Raw genomic sequence first — 21,339 nt, 5'->3', positions numbered from 1 at the left:
TTCCACAGAAGATATAACTTTTATTGGAAAGTATATACATTTTATTTTGTACAAAATTTACACTTAATTTAAAAAATGTACACATTCGCAGTATTTTATAATTTACAGCTGCATGAGGCCATACTGTGATACAGAGTAAAAATCTCACTTCATGCTTTAACAACATTACAAAAATGATAGATTGATACTTACCTCATAAAGGAGGTGTTAGCAGGCATAATGAGAAAGACTGCAAGGTGTTATTCAACTACTGGACAAAGTTCTTGATCCAATGTAGACAAAATAAAACGTGCATATTCACATAAGCTCAACGCTCACCTGCATGAGCAATGTCATCTCCAAGTGTTACAGCCCAACCATGCCCTGAAAATTTCGTGAATAATTTGCTTAGGCAAGCAACAGAAACTCTGATTGTACACTGTCTTGAAAGTCCTGTAAGACTTTTCAGCATTCATTCCTGGTCTGTAGGAACTGATACGTCAATTTAAAGATTTATTGCATCTCAGAATTCTCAGTTAATTATCTAGATTCACGATGAAACAGAGGCAGGACTCCTGCAACTGGAAGCCACTCTTTTCTCCAATGAGCAACTGAAAAAATCAGATGAGGAGGCTGCAGGTTCTGGACAATCATTTATCAATAAGCGATGCAAGAATATGCCTCCAGAGACGGACAGAAACTCAGACCCTCCAATTGAAAATCATGAAGCAGAATCACAGAATGCCTCCAGGACAGATAGAGTTAATGATGAAGATATAGCAGCCACACACTGCTGTGCCATTAGACACAAACGTGCTAAAGCCGATATTCTTCGAACATAAAAGCAGTGGCAGTGGCAGATGTGGAAAAACGCTTTCCTGCTCTTCAAACTGAACAAGAAACAGCAGGAGAAAGAAAGTCCTCTTAGTGATTTTGGAAACAGAATGTGTTTGTCTGGAACATTCAAGTTCAGAGGCTGTGAAACATTTGTTCATTCAGCAGCAGAATAAAGTTGGTGATCTCACTGTTCATCATGACCAAACGGGAGACACTCCTCTGAAGAAGACAGTTCTTGATTCTATGAAATCTTCACCAGTGGAAACCCATGGCAGAAATTTCATAATTTTATGAAACCAGTGATACACTTCAATAGGAGTTTAATGGGTCCATTTTCTGTCCTTGATAGATATCTTCACCCTTCTCACCAGGCACCAACATGAACTGAATCCACATGTTAGAGTAGACAAGCTTGGAGTTTGAGCATACCTCATACCATGCTCACACATCACTTGCACACTGTGATGACCAGAAGGATCTGCAAAGAATTCTTAGTGTTGCTCTTTTTTAAAATTTGGGCTTAGTGTCTGGACACAACAGTGGCCATATGTGTGCATGCTGTAGTTCTGTGAATGTGTGAGTTTTATTTTGCCTATGTCCGAGAAGAACTTAGTTCAATAGCTGAATAACATCTAGCAGTATTAGTCACTGTCCCTGTATGCCACCCAACTCTATCCTTTTCGTACTGTTAGTCCATTCTGGATTTTCCATTGTTCCGCTTTCTGCTCTGCCACACACACACACACACACACACACACACACACACACAGTTACAGCCAATGACCATATATGCAATTTAATGAAGATAAATAAATATAAATCTCCAGTTCTAACAGCAAATCCTTAAGTTATGCACTTCTAATACACTTAATGATAAAGTATATATACCAATTCTTATGTACAAAAAAACAATGTCAGATTTCTTAAAAAAAAAAGGAGAGGGAGTAAAGGTATCAACTTACCATACACTTGATGTCAATGTTGTTTATGAGTCTGCCCAACTGATCACTGCATCAAGTATACAATGAGTGATTACCTCAACTCTCTTCACTATCTGTCTTCTTTCCATGACATTCCAGTATTGTACCAGATTCCTTACTGAGCACGATTTGAACTTTACAAAACACATACAGTGAAACCAAATTACAAAAAAATGATGATAAATACAGGAAACAAATTCTGTGTATATTACAATAGGCACAAAACTAAGTTGTATAAAAAGACACCACTTAGTTTATGGTTCACACATTTGTACAACACATATTTCCTTGGTTTTGCTATTTGTACAACAGAAAAATGCAGCCACTCTTTGGAAATGACCATGCTAAAGCACACCAAAACACACAAGTCTTAGAAGGTCACTGCATTTGTTTTTATGACATTCAATGTCGATAAAACTGCAACTTTTGTAGACAAATACAATTTGTCTACATTAAACAATACAAGCAACACTGGTATATAAAAGCCCAACACAAATCCATTTCAGAACCAAAGATCTCCCCCATCATCATCATCATCTTCCTTTTTGTTTTGTTCTACTTGTTGCAGTTCAGAATCCATTTGGAGTGGCAGCTGTGGAGTGCCTTCATGCACTGATTCTGGTTCTTGCATTGACAAAGGTGCAGGAACATGTGCTGGTGTGGATACCAAATGTGATGCAGCACTCTGAGGTTCATCCTCATCTGACTCGCTAACCTCTAAATCGTCATGTATTTTGTCACGCACTTGGCTTTGTGATTCTTGACGCTCTGAGTCTCTGTGTTGTGGAAGTCCTTGCAGGAGGAAGTCTGATGGATCATAATTTGGATCTACATCCATACTTTCTTCTGAAAATGATAAAAATTAAATTCTACAATTATATCTAGCAGTTATGTGAAACAAATTATATCTAGAAGACTGATAATGACCACAATGAACCATCTAAATGGCATACTGATATACTTAATGTGCATTTCTGGTTTCATATAGCCTAGATGATTACCAAAGCATGTTTATTATATTCATAAAAGAAAAGTACATAAGGTTTCCAAGTCATAATGGGCACATGATTTTACCAGTGATGCATCATTTTATCTTTCAGTACAGGTGTAGAAGTCTGATCAATCGGAAGACGAGAACAAATCTGTGGAATGTTTATGAATATATATGTACTGTAGCTACAGAAGTTTTCTCTCTTTAGTATTATAGAAATATATTTATGCATGAAGGTTATAAATAATGAACCTCTCCCTCAGGAGATTTTCCAAGACTGTAATAATACCCAAATCAAAAAAAAAAGTTTTGCATCACCCTGGTTCCCAGAAGTCCTGAAGATAGATGTTGACTGTGGATACCGTATCACAGACACAGTCCCTTTGACTCTTCAGAGATGTCACTAAACCCACCCAAAGCTGTAAACAACCATGTATGAGCAGCAGCTATTAGATGGAGGGGGTCCAACAGCTGATCAGTTATAGTCATTCCACCAGGAAGAAGGTACATGGCTCGTGTTGCCTGTAGTTCAACCATGCCTAGACGGTCAATACATGATTCGAACGTGTCCGCACTGTTACTTTGTGCCAGGGAGGGCTCTCAACAAGGGAAGTGTCCAGGCACCTCGGAGTTAGCCAAAGCAATGTTGTTTGGACACGCAGGAGATAGAGAGAGGCAGAACTGACGATGACATGTCTCACTCAGGCCGTCCAACGGCTAATACTGCAGTGAATGACCACTACCCACAGATTATGGCTTGGAGGAATGCTGACAGCAATGCCAGCATGTTGAATAATGCTTTTCATGCAGCCACAGAACATTGTATTACAACTCAAACTGTGCGTAATAGGCTGCATGATGCACAACTTCACCCCCAACATCCATGGCAAGGTCCATCTTTGCAACCACGTCACCATGCAGTACGGTAGAGATGGGCCCAAAAATGTGCCGAATGGACAACTCAGGATTGGCACCACATTTTCTTCACCGATGAGTGTTGCATATGCCTTCAACCAATCATCGGAGACGCGTTTGGAGGTAACCCAGTCAGGTTGAATGCCTCAGACACACTGTCCAGCGAGTGCAGCACAGTGGAAGTTCGCTGCTGTTTTGGGGTGGCGTTATGTGGGTCTGACATATGCCTCTGGTGGTCATGGAAGGCACCATAATGGCTGTATGATACATAAACGCCAGCCTCCAACCTATAGTGCAACCGTATCGGCAGCATAATGGCGAGGCATTCGTCTTCATGGATGACAATTCGCGCTCCCATCTTGCACATCTTATGAATGACTTCCATCAGGATGATGACATCACTCAACTAGAGTGGCCAGCATGTTCTCCAGACATGAACCCTATCGAACATGCCTGGGATAGATTGAAAATAGGCTGTTTACGGACGACGTGACCCACCAACCACTCTGAGGGATCTACTCCAAATGTCCATTGAGGAGTGGGACAATCTGGACCAGCAGAGCCTTGATGAACTTGTGGATAGTATGCCACGATGAATACAGGTAGACATCAATGCAAGAGGATGTGCTACTGGGTATTAGAGGTACCGGTGTATACAGCAATCTGGACCACCACCTCTGAAGGTCCCACTGTATGGTAGTACAACATGCAATATCTGGTTTTCATGAGCAATAAAAAGGGTAGAAAAGATGTTTATGTTGATCTCTATTCCAGTTTTCTGTACAGGTTCTGGAACTTTCAGAACTGAGGTGATGCAAAACTTTTTTTGATGTGTGTATCTACTGCTCAGTATTTATTGACAAATCTTTTGTGAATTGTGCTTCTTTAATTCACTAGCTCCTCACACAAATGCTTATTTTACACCAGATTCTCAAGAATTAGCTTTCCCCTTATCAACAAGCTCTAATGGCATCTAATAATCTGTCATTTATATTTAAAATGGCTACATAAACAATACATGTCTAATGCAACTACCATTAATCAGCAAAACTTTGTGGCAATCATTGAGGAATATATAAATAAATAAATTACTAGACTACTTCTTGTATACAGATTTCAAGTCTTGGTCTGGCTAAGCACATCACATTACAATCAAGCAAAACATACAAAGTTTTAGTGTCCACCAGTAGAGATAATGGGAAAAACAGACCTTGTTCCTGTTGGATTTGCTGAACTGGAGGATAATAACCCATATTACCAAGCTGTACCATTGCCTCAGCTGCTTGTTGACTGTCATCATCTGGAACTGGTTCTCCCTCTGATAAAGGTATGTCGTCCAAGTCTTCTTCACTTGAAAACTGCAAATCTGAAACAATGCACACAAAGATGCAGACTATAAATCATTGCAACCATAGAAAAAAACCAGTTAAGATGCAAAAGCAGTAATCCAATCTTATGAGCTTAAAATATATTTACTCTTGCATCTTTTGTGACCCTTAAGACAATTTCTAACCACTTGGAAAACTTGATGAGTATTACAGTGATCTTTGTTTACAAAATAACATTTTTTGTTGACAAGCACCTGCAGTCATTTGGGCCCAGTGTAGGTCACTAATGATAGGCTATTAGCAACAACTCAATCACTGCCAATCAGAAACACTAAAATGAGACATTCACAGAGACAAAATTGCATCACATTTTCCAACAAAATAGGCAGACTGAAACTGAATAGGAAATGAACTAACACAACTTTTGAGGCTGGCTGATTGCTGACAGGAGATGGATGTATCAGTCATAAAAATCATCCCATCAACAAATGGACAGGTTTAAATGTCACAATACAGAGGAAAAACAAAATTAACTTGGGACAACCAACAGAGAGCCACTGTCATTTATGTATGAGAGGACTACTTCTCTTACACAGCTGCGTCCACTGCCCTTCCTGCTGCTTATCACAAGCACCTCCTAATGTCTCCCATGGTATCTGTACAACCTTTTCCACATATGCTGAGAGACTGGACTGGATTGTGACTTTAAAGGGACTAAACAGCTTGATCATCACTCCCTCTATTGTACAACAGTATCTAGGAATAGTAAGATATCAATCTTTTCCTATTACAATGATCTCATGGTCATGATAAAAAAGGAAATTTTCTAAATATGTATTGAATAAAAGCTTTATGAGAGGTGGTGTCATATTCTGCACTTATAATAAAAGTTCTATCTTGATTACAATTCTTTCTTATCCGTACACACTTTGGCATTAAACCATTTTCTAAGGATCTAAATGAAAAAGATGTAGCATACATTGAGAAACACATACATTGAAGAATTGTGATCACAATAGGATTTCTATCATCAGGAAATTTTTTAAGTTAAAACCATCAATTGCAGCTGCCCCTTCTCCCTATTTCCACTGTCAACAGCATGGAGCATCCAGTAATAAGTAATAACAAAATTCGCCTTTTGTTTGGTTAAATAGTCTGAGCCATGAGGTACATAAATCTTGGAATGGAGGGGATTGCTTATAAGGATCATAAATTATGTTGTATGTCGGACAAGGACAGCTGAAGGTTTTTGGAGCCATATTGAAGAGAAAGGTGCCCCATTCAAGTTTGTTCTGTGGCCAACATAAGAATATTAAAGCTGATAAATTTTATCATAAAAACAACCTATCTATCTTTCACACACGAATGGTATGATCTGACATAATGTTAACAATATTTTTCACCTAGCTTCAGCAAAAGTGATACACTCAATAAAAATGACCATTGGGGAAGAAAGAGATGTGCAGAGGAGGGAGGGGGTGGAGACAGCTTCAATCACATGTTGAGTCCTCTCATAGTAGGATGAAGCCTTGGGTGGGTCTAGTGTGGTCAATGTGCAATTGAAATAGTACGGGCTAAGGTGTGGATGGGAATTTGGATTGAGCAGGTAGGCATGCTAGGGTAGCCATGCAGTTGCGCAAAGCCACTGTGTCAGGGTGGCACACTGGTTAGCACACTGCTTTGAGAATGAGAGACCCAGGTTCAAATCCTGGCCTTGGTACAAATTTTCAGTTGTTGCTTCAGTCTGCATACGTACATAGATGTTTGGGACCTGGAAACATTCCTATAACTATACAGTTTCGTTTGATGAAATAGTATGGTTGATTTTCAAGAAATGTAGAATGCAGACAGCCTTGTAGTAGCATGGGGCAATTATTTTAACTCTAAATAGTCAAGAACTCCTTGTGGATGGTAATGGCTAGCCATTCCTTTATTGTGAATGACAATGAGGAACAAAGTCACATATTGCACTCCATAGCAAACACATATTTCTGTAGGGTTTGCTCTTAAACTTTACGGAGATAATCCACAATAGAATTCCATTAAAATGTAAGAAGCAAATTTGCAAGATAACCAAAGTTGTAAAAACTGATTTATTTTACCAAACTAAAAATTGATTTTCAGCATGTTATACAGTGAACTGAAATGAAATATGCATAAAGTAATGATATGAATTTTTAAGATATTACAATCTAGAAGCTACATTACTTCACATGCAGTTTATTGTAGCAGTGTGGGGCAACTGTTTTAACTCTTAAATAGTCAAGGACTACTTTTCAGATACAATAAATTTAATTAGCCTATGGTGTTTTCTTTCTTCAATACCGAAAACAATACACAGCCACACAATTCAAGGAAAGAAAGGAAGAAACCAAAAGACAGGATTTTGTTCACAGAACATCTACAAATGAGCTGCCCAGTGAGACTGAAAATATTTGCTTCAGTAGTGACTTTGTTTTATTATAGACATCACAGGTTTCAGGAAAATTATGTTCTCATATTCAGGTGCACAAATTTACTAGTTAGCTGCAAGATGGTTGCGCACTGTGGATACTATACTGCATTGCAGAAGAGGCGGGCATGCCACTCTGCACCACACTGCCTCGTCCGCCTGTTCTGCAACGCAGTGTGGCATCCATGGCATGCGACCATCTTGAGCTGACTACTACATTTGTACACCTGAATATGGGAACATAATTTTCCCAAAACTTGTCATATTTATAATAAAACTAAATCACAAAAATGTCTTACAACATTATGCATATATAAGGAGGGGGACAAATCTTAAGTCAGGAGGCAGGAACTTGCTACATTTTAAAACTGTATTTGTACATATACATTCAAACTCCTGTATTTCATTAGAGCTTACCTTCTTCTAGGACATCTTTCTTTCTTGATCTTCCTGCTGCCCTTCCATCTGTCTCATCTCCTTCCACATCAACAAAGTCATAATCATCCATGTTTGATTTGCCAAAACCATGATCTGGAGAACTGTTCTGACTCTACAGAAAACGGAGTTTTATTTTTTACTACAGGATTTAGCAGTAATGTATATTATATGATTTAGGTTAATAAAAACGTTGAGAAATTAAATATCTGGTTACTAACTGCATGTTCAGGTTCAGTGATGGCATAATTTTCTTCTTCAGTTCCCAACCATGTTGGATCCATTTCTGCTTGCTCGAGAGCCCTTTCTTGTGCCAAACTTATGTTGCTTTCAAGTTGTGTTAAATGATCTCCATACTGTAAAAAGTAACTACAGTGACACATGTATTTTAAAATATACTCCAAGATACTACCAACTTATTGCTAAGGAAAGTACTCACCTCATCCAAAGTGGCTCGGCATACTTTTACCAAAGTTTCTGCCTTCTGGCTGTAAGTTGAATCTTTACCATTGTAAATAATACAATTTTGCAAGATTCTTTCTATATCAGCCAAAAATTCATATCGATTATGATATTTATGACCTGAAAAAGAGCAAGGTGTGACATACCTTTGTAATTATTTAGTTTTGTTCAAACACCAGTATTTAATTGGCAACTTAAATTCTGTTTGTTTGTGAACTGCCTATACAGCAAAAGAAACAACAGCTTTGTTGAAATTGGGGCTTACTGACTGACAACGAAACTATTTCATTGTTCTCAGAATGTGTAATCACAGCAAAGGTATTTCATTTTACATCTTCAAAGCAGCACTTCACACCTTATCTTGTACACAGTCAAATCTACGAACAAGCCATAAAGCCTCTCAAGCATAGTGTGACACCCTTTAGCTTTCATTTTAAATATTTATTTCTCAAAAAACTTTGTGTTATACTAGTGAAATACTTGTTGGTCCTTGCACCTTTCTTGTTAGACCCCAAACAACTGCAACAAATTATCTTTTTTCTTTTTTTAATTGTTTCAGTTTATCTTCTTCTCTTTCTGTTTGAAATACGTGGGTCACAAATCTGCCAATACATGTCACTATATAAGTTCTGCAAATTGTCAAGTTCTCAACATATTCTTATTCCCAGATGGTTTACTCTTCTTCAGTATCAGTTTCTTGTTACTTCCTTCTGTGTGACTGACTATTTTTATCTCTTAAATACTTCAAGATTTTTACCTAATTTCCAACAAACACACACACACACACACACACACACACACGGCTTGGAAAAAATATGGAGCCACCAAAAATACAATAATTACCACACCACACCTACTACGGTTTAGGAACCCAGTTAATATTCCACATAGCCCGCTACACCCCCCCCCCCCCCCTCCCCACACACACACACTGAAAGGTTGCAAAAAATATGGAGCCAGCAAAAACATGATTAATATACCTAATACGGTTTACAAAACCTGTTAATACTCCACATAGCTGCCAGACATCTTGGAATGGATAGATGATACATTCCTGTACGGTTCTTACTGTATACTGTAATGTGTACCATTATTCCAGCAAAATAGTGGCAAGTTCGGGTAATGAAAATGGAGATGGATAGTGATCACACACCCTTCTTTCCAAAATAGATCACAAAGGCTCAATACTAATAAAAATGTGACTCTGCAGAGAGTAATGATGTGGCACACAAAATACTATGATATGGCTGCCTGAATCATCTCTGAACTCTGGTCATGTTTCACTCGGGAGATAAATTCAGACGGAAGTTGTTAACGATGTGAAACAAGACTCATCAGGCCAAATGACTTTCTTCTATTGTTAGATAGCAGAGGTTTTATGGCTTCACCACCACATTTTCCTGTTACAGGCGTTTGCACCACTGATGAATGGTTTTGCAACTCCAGTTCACCCTGGAGTTCCCTGCTTCTGAAGCTACCTTTGTGTTGTTTTGTTGCTGACATGGTATGCAAGTGCGACATTCAGTTCTGCAATGACATAGTCAGCTGTCATCCTCTTATTTTTCGTCACAATCCTCTTCAATGAGTGTTTGTCATAATCACTCAACATGCACCTTCGCCTGTGATTTGACTTAGCAAATTATGTTTTTCCACTTTCCCTGTATGCAGTATAATTCTTCGTTTCAGTTACTCTTAAAACACTAAACATTTCATCTCCCTTGATCACGGAAGGAGCAGCCATATGAGCATCAACGATGCACCTACATTTGTAGTCATAATGCACTCACAACTACCTCAGAGCACTGTTCTGACCATGACTGACACTTGCAACATATTGAGGATACTGAACAGTTGCCGTTTGTGGTCAAATACAACGGCGCAACCTGTAGGCTTGGTTAGCATTAGCAGTCATGTTCTAACATAAGTTTCTTGTGGTGTTTTCATATTTTTGTGCAAACCCTTCCTTTATATTCCATCAAAAGAAATATACAGACATGAAAGAGAAAGAGGTGTTGGTAGTGTAAGTAAAAAACTTCATCATTTTTAACCTGTCATCTGTCTTCTCAATCAATGTATACTCCATCCATTTCCTCTGAATTTTTCATCTCGTGTGCTTGATGAAAGTTTGTTTGGTTTCAAATGCTTAAGTTCCTATTTCTATCTATGCACTGGAGCATCATAATTATAAACTTTTGCTTTTTATTTTAATTTTATGGTAGTTTCATACCAGAAATAATTTTTGCTAGATCTCTAACAATCATTTTATGGGTGATCACTATTATGTCATGAATATTGCAAATACGACCTGTAACATACATATCTACAATTATTTATTTCCCCCTTGTCTGTGCAGTTTCAAACTTCACATCAAAAAGTGGAAAGTCTAGGTTCGAATATCAACATTATTACGAAAAGGCTAGGTTGCAAAAGATACACTGAATTGCAGGCAGACACAAAAAAAAAAGACTGTTGCACATTGATCTTTTGGTGAAAGCCATCTTCAGAAAGGAAACAAACACACACACACACACACACACACACACACACACACACACACACACACAAGGAAGCGCATCTTACGCACATATGACAGCTATCTCCTTTTCATAGTACTGTTGATATTCAAGCTTCATACGATGTACATGATGAAGTGAAGTGCAGGTAGACAAATTATTATGTATGTTTTTTATGTTATTCTGCACAAAAACTGTTTTATAATTAGAATTTTGAGAAATTGTGGAACCCTTTTTTAAATACTAAAAATTCTTTCTTCATTGCATTTACATATGTAAAGTGCTTATGCATGTCAAGTATAGCGTATTGGTATTGTGTTTTGTTTTTAATTCACATTAAAGTACGCATTCTTACATGACACAGTGAAATGGTGTCATACACGTTAGCTGTTACACAACTGCCTTGTATTTGAATGGCTTAGATCATACAACAAGATCTACACAACACGCTCACTACTTTCATAAAGTGTTTTTTGTAACTACATCTATCTAAAAATGTGTGACACCCCAGTTTTTGTCAAACTCCTTCAACAAAATCTCAAGGTGTCTTGTGCATGTAACAGAATACACTAATCATCAATCTGTATGGATAAATTTGTACAGTGTATGTTAACTTACTTGTGGTTTAAAAACATTACTCTGTAAATTCTTAAGTCAAACCAAAACTACATTTTGCATATAAGATCTTCTGCACAATTACATATTAAGAAAATACATTGAGAAATATATAAATAGAAGTCTCACTCTGTTATAGGAAACAGATGAAAGCTCCCCACAAAGGAGAGAGGGGGAGGGGGAGGGAGGGAGGGAGGGAGGGAGGGAGGGAGAGGGCGAGGAGGCATGTCAGGAAGAAAATCTGTGCAACTTACTTTGAACCTTTTTGGCAACTGTTTCTAGATCCATTGGATTCTTGATAACAGTATAGTAGTCCTTCACAAGTTTCTTATTCACAGGTTTGAGGAATGGCCATGATTCAGACATGGCCTTCAGTTTGTTGTTCACGACGTTATCCAAGATGTATGACAGTGCAACCTGGTCATTATCGTCCAGTAATGGATTAATAGCCTTCTCAAGCCTCATGAGCCTATCCTCTTTTTCAGCCAACCTGTCTACACACAGACCCAACATGCGGCGAGCTGCTACTGTCAGTGAACTTTTTGTACCTGTAAAAAAAAAGTACAGCATTTCTGATATTACAGCAAAATAGTCTTCATTATGTATAGGGATGATTCAAATACAAGCAAGTATTTTGTGATAAATTTCTTATTCATTACATTTACATTGTTCTTAATTTTTTACATAATGAGTCATATTAGTCAGGGTGCCCATCGGAGTGGATTACTCGACCCAATAGAATTGTTAGTGGGCCAATGTTGGTTTCCTGGCTTTCGATGTGAATTCTCAATGGTATGGCCTAGACTGTGTTGCATAATGAATGCGTAAAAAGTTATGAAACAAACAAATAGCTTGAACTATCACACTGGTTCATTTCACAATTTACTGAAGTATTAAAAAGCAGATCTTTGACATTAACAAACAAAAAGAATATTCTATAGAATTTCTTCCCCAGGATTATACACAATTAAATATAAACATTTCATTAATTGTCTTAAAGACTATGGTCTAACTGTGTGTTTTATGAGGGGGAAAGCTTCATCCACGGCAAAACGATAATGAAATTTTCTGTCTTCTTCTGGCAAAGATTTAGGTTCTAGAAGCAGGAGCGTACCTCCAAACAATGCTTTATGGAAACAACTTTCCTCTAACTCTCTGCCATCACTCTTGTGGACACATGCCCTGTCAGCTGATAAAAATTCAATTCGATTCATTAGTCACTTTGAGGTTGAGTTCACATGAGCAAAATGTTTGTGGAGTGTTAGCTGCATGGTAAAGTATTGAGAAACTTCTACATTTAAAGTTTTGACAAACTCTTACCTACCTCTTGTTGTTGACATGTTGAATTTTTCTTCTTCCAATACAATCTAGCATAGACAAATTCAATTGCAATCATGACGATACCCAATAACTATTTTTTCTAATTTTTTATACTGATTAGACACACAAATTAAAAGGTTGTCATGATACATGATTGAAGACAAACAAAGCCTTAGTTCTTTGAAACTGGCTGTTAAAAGAAAGTGGTGATTGGGAACTTTTTGACTGAAATGTTTGCTTTTGCAAAAACTTGAACACCTTTTTCTTCCAAAATTGCCTTTTCTTCATTGCTTTGTTGAAAAGCAGCAGCATTTTCCCACCAGTGAACTCAATGTGTCTCTGACTTAAGCTGTTTCTGGACATAATCTGTCTTTTCCCACCAAATTCAGTGATTACAAAATTGGCAGACCATTAACTTCCATGTATCGTGGGCATTCATAGATGTGCAATCCATGCTTGTCAATGCCAAAGATAGTACTACTAGAACCAAACATACGGTAACTCTATTTTAACATTAGGGGAAGAATTTTGGTGCAGTCAAAAAACATTGGAGATTTTGTTTTCTAATCGATATAACATAGAGTATAGGCACTATAAGCTATACTGTCAGACGGCCACAATTGTAAAAAAAAATTGAATTTTGATTGCCAGAGGGGAGAGGAGCAGTCCACAACAGGGCTACCATACAATTGCTTGCTGAGGTGAGTATTGTTTAACAATGTAGTTCAGGCTCAACCTCTAGTGATGTTCGACGCAACCACAGTTCAAAACATCTGCCAACTATTTTGCCATGTTAAAAGTATTAACATTATACAATCATTTGAATTTTAGGCATTTCTTTGTTATAACTTGCTAGGTCTCATGGCTGAGTACTACACTGCATTACATGGCATGCATCTTAAATAGACTGTACAACCACCACAAATGGCATGCCATCAGATCATTGAGCACACTGATATGTTGTCGTGTTTATACACTTTTCATTTGCAAACAGATTCTTATGTACACTATCTTTCCAAATTGGGCTTCGCCAGGTGATGTATGATACCTGTAACTGGAAGTATGTTATATTTTCGACATTTATAAGCAGAAAATAAAGGTATTTTGAACTATCTCTGATCAAATACTGCATCTGGATACAATTCACTATGAAATAGTGTATATTAAGTAATTTTGTATTTTGAGACAATTCACATCCCTTCCACATTTATTGCAAAATGCAAATTTTTCCGGTCCCTAGCACACATCTAGCTCTGATGTTGAATCTGTGATTGTCTACCTCTAGTTTAAAAAAATGAACATAACTGTAGTTTATGCTGTGACTGACTGACTTCATAAACCACATATGAAAGAGAAACATGAGCAACAACACTGTATAATGTGTGGCCACAGCATCTGAATGTGACAGGTTGTATCCCCCCTGCAGCCAAAAACAAAATGTATCACTTATTTACTTGAAATTGGAAATAGGTATGGCTCTCCTTCTAGCATTAAAAACAATTCTAATACACTAGCTACATTATTTATGCAGCAATGTATCATGTAAGCTGCACAAAACATATACCCTCCAGCAAGCATATTTTTCTTTTTAACTTTTTAATATATGTGCAGTACTTCACTTATTTTCAAAGTATGCAATAACTATAAGCAATAATGAAATGACAGCCAGTTTACAATCAAGCTGTGATGTGAGACAATACAGAGAGGAAGAATCAAATTGTTTTATTGAATAGTTTCCTCAAAATCGAATGAGAAAAACTGTGTATGTAATACATTCATAAACCCAAAACCATGGTTTTTAATTTTTTAAGCAAGAATTAAAAGTTTAAATGAAAAATTAACAACAGAGATGAATGTAGCTTTGCTTAATTTACATAAAGATTAGATTAGAGATTATATTAGATTAATACTTGTTCCATAGATCATGACTTCGTAATGATGTGGAACATGTCAGGTTAATGAAAGATGTCTGTACAAGGTATTACATTACACAAAATATTGCATGACACTAATGCTTAAGTTAGTTTTTTTCCCTCCCTTAATTTATATCTAAAAATTCAGCCAATGAGTAGAAGGAGTTGTCATCTAGAAATTCTTTTAATTTATTTTTAAATGTTGGTTGACTATCTGTCAGGCCTTTGATGCTGTTTGGTAGGTGACCAAACACTTTTGTGGCAGCATAATTTACCCCCTTCTGTGCCAAAGTCAGATTTAATCCTGCATAGTGAAGATCATCCTTTCTCCTGGTGTTATAGCTATTCACACTGCTATTACTCTTGAACTGGGCTGGATTATTAACAACAAATTTCATAAGTGAATAAATTAATTAACTTGAAGAATGCCAGAACGTGTTCATTGTCCGAAGAAGATCTTGTGCCCTGTTACTTTTGTCAGCATCAAGTCAAATGTATGCCATGTATCTGTCATTCCATGTGTCATATAATTATATTTTTACCATTGGTCCATTACTTTTTAATGCCATTTTTTTTAAAGTGCAAGCCAATTAAGCATGAAGCAATGTACCACTCCACTGCCTGTGAAGCTCTGCAGCAAGAGATCACTTGCGTGACAACTGATCTAAATTGTAGGGTGGATCTTTAAAAGCAGTCCAGTAGATGTATCCCAAAGTTTGATGACTTACTTTTCAGGAGTGTGGACTTGTCACAGAGAAGTGAAACAGTTGTGATCAGCAAGTTGTCCCTTTTTGAGCTAAGTTCCTGGAGGAAAGTTACCAGGAGAATGCCTTTGCTATTCCAGAACTCTGAGGCCATGATCTCCTCAGCAGACAACTGTTTCTTGGTTTTGAAGATTGTCCTCTCAATGTTTCCTACCACTATACAATGGCTCCTTTGAATTAAGGGTGTAAGGGCAGATTTAGTTTTATGATACACACTATTTTTTCCAGAAATAAAAGCATCACTTTCTTCCTAATATTTTATAAGAAGTATGCAAGAAATTTCAACTTGTAGAGCTTTCTTCTCTTCATTCAATATTCTTAGAACTCTAGGAATAGAGTCTCACCTCCTTCCAAATGGTTGTGTGTATTCTTCCTTAGCTGATTGGAGGTTTAATAGAGATTATGCCACAGTCAGATGTCAACTTCCTTGAGCAGAATCACTAATAATAGCTTTGATGTTTTGTGCTTTGAAGTTTGTGCAGGGACAGCAGGAGTGTGCATGTTTTCAACACTGTCTCAGCCCTTCTTTAACTCATTACAACACTGTTTCACCCCAGGTCATAAAAAATTTACATCCACATCTACACCTACACGACTGCTCTGCAATTCATGCTTAAGTACTTTTCAGACGGTTTACAGAACCAATTTTAGACTGTTTCTCAATTGCTCCATTCTTGAATGGCACATGGGAAAAAAATCTAAGTATTTCTGTTCAAGGTCTGATTTCTCTTATTTTATTGTGATGGACATTTGTTCCTATGTAGGTGGAAGTCAACAAAATATTTTCACATTTGGTGTAGTAAGTTGGTGATTGAAATTTCACGAGAAGATCTCATTGCAATGAAAAAGCCTGATTTAATGACTGTCACCACAACTCTCGTTCATTTCTGTGACACTCTTCACCATATTTCATAATAATACAAAATGAACTGCCCTTTTTTGAACTTTACTTATGATCTATGTCAATCCTGTCTGATAAGGAGCCAATACCACACAGCAATACTTCAGAAGACGACAGATAAGTCACGTGTAAGCAAACTCATTAGTAGATAGGTTGTACATTCCAAGTGTTCTGCCAATAAAATGGAATCTTCCATTTACCATCTCCAACACTTCTTTGTTCTGAAATGTGAGAATTAATACTGACCCATTTGAAGCATCACCATTCTCCTGCACGAGAAACATTGTGTGCAACTGCAGAGCACAAGTCTCTTTGCTCACTGCAGCAGCTACTGGATGCAACATAGCAGTTTCTCACTTGTAAGTATGATTGAATGAATTCTGAATATTAATTATTTTCGGCCATAATGGCTATGTTTGTGAAGCGTGACTGTGTAGGATAATTATTTATTTCTAATTTTTGCTAACAGACACTTTATTTAATATTTTATGTTTAATCTAACACAATACATTGCGTTTCGAACATGTTCTGTTCGTCTTCAGGTGTTTATACATACATACAGAGAAATGTTACTTAAAAAGAAACACTCTTAAACTAGATTAATTTAGAACTCTTTGTCCATTGTTTCTTACTGTGGCAGCTGGTGTGGCATGGGGGGGGGGGGGGGGGCAGTGTATGGCTAGAAATTGAAATCAGTGATGTCTTCTGCTGGTTTTCTTCCTTGTGGTTGACTATGTATGATATCACAGTCTGCATAGGATGCAGATAGATTTGCATCAGTTATGTGTTACGAAAATAGTGTGAAAGGCTTTTATATGATGGTTGATCACTTACGATTTCATCATCTTGCTGCTTCACTTGCATCACTGGTGTAATGGTGGAGCTGTTGATTGACATTACACTACTGCATATCGTGTTTTGTCACTGATTGCCAATGGAATTCACTGCACAAATTGCTTCGATGTTATGCACAGAACACAAGATGGCAGACTGCAGCATGTGAGTCTGCATCAATTATCGAGGCTTTGTATCAATATTCCTGGTACTGACTGATTTGTAGTCAATTATTTACACTGACTTAAGCCAGTTCTAACTCAATATATTCTAGATATAACTGTTGAAGAACAAAAACAAACAACGAACAAAGAGTTCTAGAGTAATCTAGTTTAAGACTGTTTCTTTTTAAGTAACATTTCTCTGTGTGTATGTATAAATGCCTGAAGATGAACAGAACATGTTCAAAACACATTGTATTATGTTACATAAAACATGAAATATAAAAAAAAGTGACTGGTAGCAAAAATTAGAAATAAACAATTCTGAATACATTAAATCAATGAGTAATTTTCATAATGTGCTGGTTACATCTGAAGGAAGTTTAATACAATGAAACCATTGAGTCACAAAGTAGTTAAGAAATTGGAGTATGTTAAGAGCAAATGCAAAGCAGAGACATAGAATTTCAAATTTACTTATAGTTGAGATGGAAGAGGATCTCTTACAGCTCACAGTAGTGTTGCCAACTTTCAGCTGTGAAGCACCAACGGCTGTAGGCAGAAATAATAGTCGTCCACAGAGCTGTGACAAAACTGAGACGTCGCCACAGAAATCTTTATAAAATTGTATTACGTTACTGGCTGCCATGCCCAGCCCACTGCAACTGTCAGGGATCCACTTACATTGCCTCAATTACAAATATGTTTTCTGGATTATTACCATTGTAAAGTGTTGAATTTTCAACAATCTGATTAACATCAGCTAGAAACTCCTCTCTGCTCTGATATTTCTTCATTCGCAGATTTTCACGTATTGTCTGCAGATCCATTGGACGATTCACAATTTTATAATAGTCCGGTACAACCTAGAAAACAGTACATGTTGAAGAAACACACCCTCTCTTTTTCTCTTAGAGACAGATCATAAATGTCTGGCATCAATACAAAATAAACAACAATGTTATTATTATATATAAATCACTGACACAAAAGCATGCAGTGTATATGAGTAATGAATTAATTAATGAATCAAACCCACACAGTACCAACAAAACCACACCTACAAACAATTTAAAACAATATTACATTTTTTATAACTTTTGTAGTATATTCGAAGGGAGCAGCTGCCAAAGCAAGAACAGCCACCAAGGTTACACACAGTGTTTAGTTTGGTCTTTTTCTTACGTGTATTTGTGAAGAAGTGAAGAGTATCTGCATATTTATCTATACTAAGCAGTATTTATTAATGTTTTTCTAAGTGTTTGCGTATTGTTTTGAGCATCAGTGTTGCTTGTGCTGACCTTTTGTGATGGCCAGGAGCTGCACAGCAGAAGTGCTATTGTTGCTTGGGTTAGTATTATAGTTATTACTGTAAAACTGACACACTAAAAGGCAGATAGGGACTATGTCAGCTGTGTAGGGGTGCAGGGGAGCTGAAAACTGTCGACAGGCTACTACTGAGCAATACAGTGGCATAACAAGGAACCTGTGGCAACAGCTGTGGTCTCTCTGCCACATTTAGCACTGCCTGATTTCCCTGATGTCACATTGCCTTCTGGTATGCTTGACCTGGCTAGTTTACATTCACCTAAAGATGAATTGTGAACACTGACACAGCCACAAATCTCTAGGCAGACAATGAAAGTGGGTACTGGTTACATGGCTGCCCCTTACGCCTTAAAACACATGAGGTCTTACTCACTGCTGACAGTACAGCACTGGGAACTTCAAGATTGGGCAGATAATGGAACCCCTTAAGAAAACAGAAGACAGATATGCTTGCCAGCAGGTCTCATTCGAGGCACAGAGCAGACTCTGTCAGCTGCTATTAAGCATGTTGGTCACAGCCGGATGTAAGCGTTGACTGATGTTGGCGCAAATGACATCTGCTGCCGGGGTTCAGTGGCCATCTCTGAGGCCCACAGGTGGCTGGCTGAACTGTGAAAGTACCTAGTCTCGCCCATGGAGTGGATGCTGAGCTAGCACTCTGCAGGACCAGTTTCAGAAACATCCTTTGGTTTGAAGGTATGTAAATGGTTCCAACCGAGGTTCAGACGATTCTGTGATGATATTGAATGCATATATATTAAACTCCACAATTGGGCATATGATGTTAGACTTGCCCCCTCCCCTTCCTCATTTAATGTTTGTATTAAACTGCAAAATCAACTCCCAGAGTAGCAGATTAACTTGGTATGCACATGTGAGTTTAGGATAAAGAAACCTATCTATGGGCTTGATAAATTATGCTGTGATTTTGTTGAGGGCAGAATATAAATCCCACCAGTTACAGAGGGTAACATTTGTCGTAGAGGACTGAAGAAGGAAAATGATAATTTAATGTTATTTAATTGCAGGACCATCCATGGAAAGGCTCCAGAATTACCCTCGCTTAAAAATGGTAATAATGCCCATATAATGCTAGGAACAGAAAGCTGCCTGAAACCAAAAGTTAGTGGCAATGTGTATCACAAAGACAGCTTGGTCACCAGTGGTGGAGGTAGGTTTCGTACTTAAAAATAATATTATAATATCTAATGACATTAGTGAGGATTCAAAATGTGAAATAATTTAGTTTAATTAATTTAAAGGTGGGTCAAACATGGTAATCAGGTGCTTTTGTAGATCCCATGTCTCAGCAACTGTAGTAGTGGTACATTTCCTACAAAACTTGTAGAAGGTTGCATACTGATGTCCTGGTTGTGTTGTTGTAGCAGGGGGAGTTTTCTACATACCAGGTATAGACTTGAAGTTTCAAGTGAGTAGGATAAGTGGTAGGGCCAGGGATTATTGTGATGATGCTCTAAATGTCTAGTCAGAAAATTGCCTTGAGCATTTAATCTGAGAACTGACTCATGAGGATCATATTCAATATTATTGACACAATAATACTGGGACAATATATGGCGCGAATGTGCAAAGTCAAGAATGACACAATAATATTGCACAATATTTATGTTTTGGATACGTAAGTTAGAACACTGTCATCATAGCGAACATGTCAGTGCTCAATAATGTGTATCTGCATTGCAGATGAGTTGCTTTGCAAAACACAAGCAAAAATGATGAAGAACGGTCCAAGTATGTCCAAGGACCTTTCTGTAAACATTTCAGTGGAATAGGTACTTTTTCATTGGCAGCACCACTTCATAAATCAAAACAACTAATAATGAATTAAGGAACCAAAATGTATTATTTATTGTATACTGTGCTGTTTCCTATGTAACAACTATCGGAAATGAAAAAACACAATTACTGTGACTGATAACTTACATGATCTTACGTCTGTACTGTGACAACTTTTGCAAGAAAAATAAACATGTTCGCTCACTGGATAGCTGTTCTGACTTTATTTGCCAATTCTGAGAACTGCTGCAACTAAAATAAACATACCTGCTTACTGTCATGATATCACGATCTTCAGTTTCCTCTGCTACTGTGGATGACAAGGTATCTCATTAAATAAAAATATTTAATGTAAAAAAAAACTGTTAATGCCTACACTGCAATTTTCATTATACATTTAAAGCATCATGACTAGTTTTGGTTGCTTTCTACAATCATCTTCAGAACTGTAGACATGTAGAGGAAAAGTACACTTAAAAATTTTTTTACAATACAGGTGGATATAAATCAATGAGTATCACCTGAATAAAATAATAAGGATAGCCAACTCTACTAGTGAAAGTGAACACGTAACAACCCAGTATTATGTTACTGCTTTTAATATGACCGTCCCTTCAAATCACAAAACAAGAGTAGAATACACGTCATGCATTCATATAATGGGTCAACATGACTACCGCTGTACATAGTCAAGAGCTTCAATGCAAGTGAGCCAGGCTGTACCTGCCAAAAAGATTTAGGACCAAAAATCTCAAAAAGCTTACATGTAAATCCAAGTAACTTTAAAATTATAAAAGTAACAATGGAATTAAG

General features: G+C 37.3%; 1 protein-coding gene across 1 annotated transcript in view; it reads right to left on the bottom strand.

Moving 5' to 3' along the window:
* The window catches only part of LOC126266823 (transcription initiation factor TFIID subunit 1-like), a 223,120-nt gene continuing 201,781 nt past the window's right edge, over positions 1–21,339 (bottom strand). The window contains exons 22-28 of the mRNA XM_049971374.1: positions 18,122–18,266; positions 11,762–12,055; positions 8,357–8,499; positions 8,139–8,273; positions 7,900–8,032; positions 4,913–5,068; positions 1–2,642 (exon numbers count right to left, since the gene is read on the bottom strand). Coding sequence (XP_049827331.1) covers positions 2,299–2,642; positions 4,913–5,068; positions 7,900–8,032; positions 8,139–8,273; positions 8,357–8,499; positions 11,762–12,055; positions 18,122–18,266 — 1,350 coding nt within the window. The 3' untranslated portion in view covers positions 1–2,298. The remainder of the gene's footprint in view (positions 2,643–4,912; positions 5,069–7,899; positions 8,033–8,138; positions 8,274–8,356; positions 8,500–11,761; positions 12,056–18,121; positions 18,267–21,339) is intronic.

This window comes from Schistocerca gregaria, chromosome 4, assembly GCF_023897955.1.
Source record: "Schistocerca gregaria isolate iqSchGreg1 chromosome 4, iqSchGreg1.2, whole genome shotgun sequence".
NCBI classification, from domain to species: Eukaryota; Metazoa; Arthropoda; class Insecta; order Orthoptera; family Acrididae; genus Schistocerca; species Schistocerca gregaria.
This window is presented reverse-complemented; position numbering and strand designations above follow the sequence as displayed.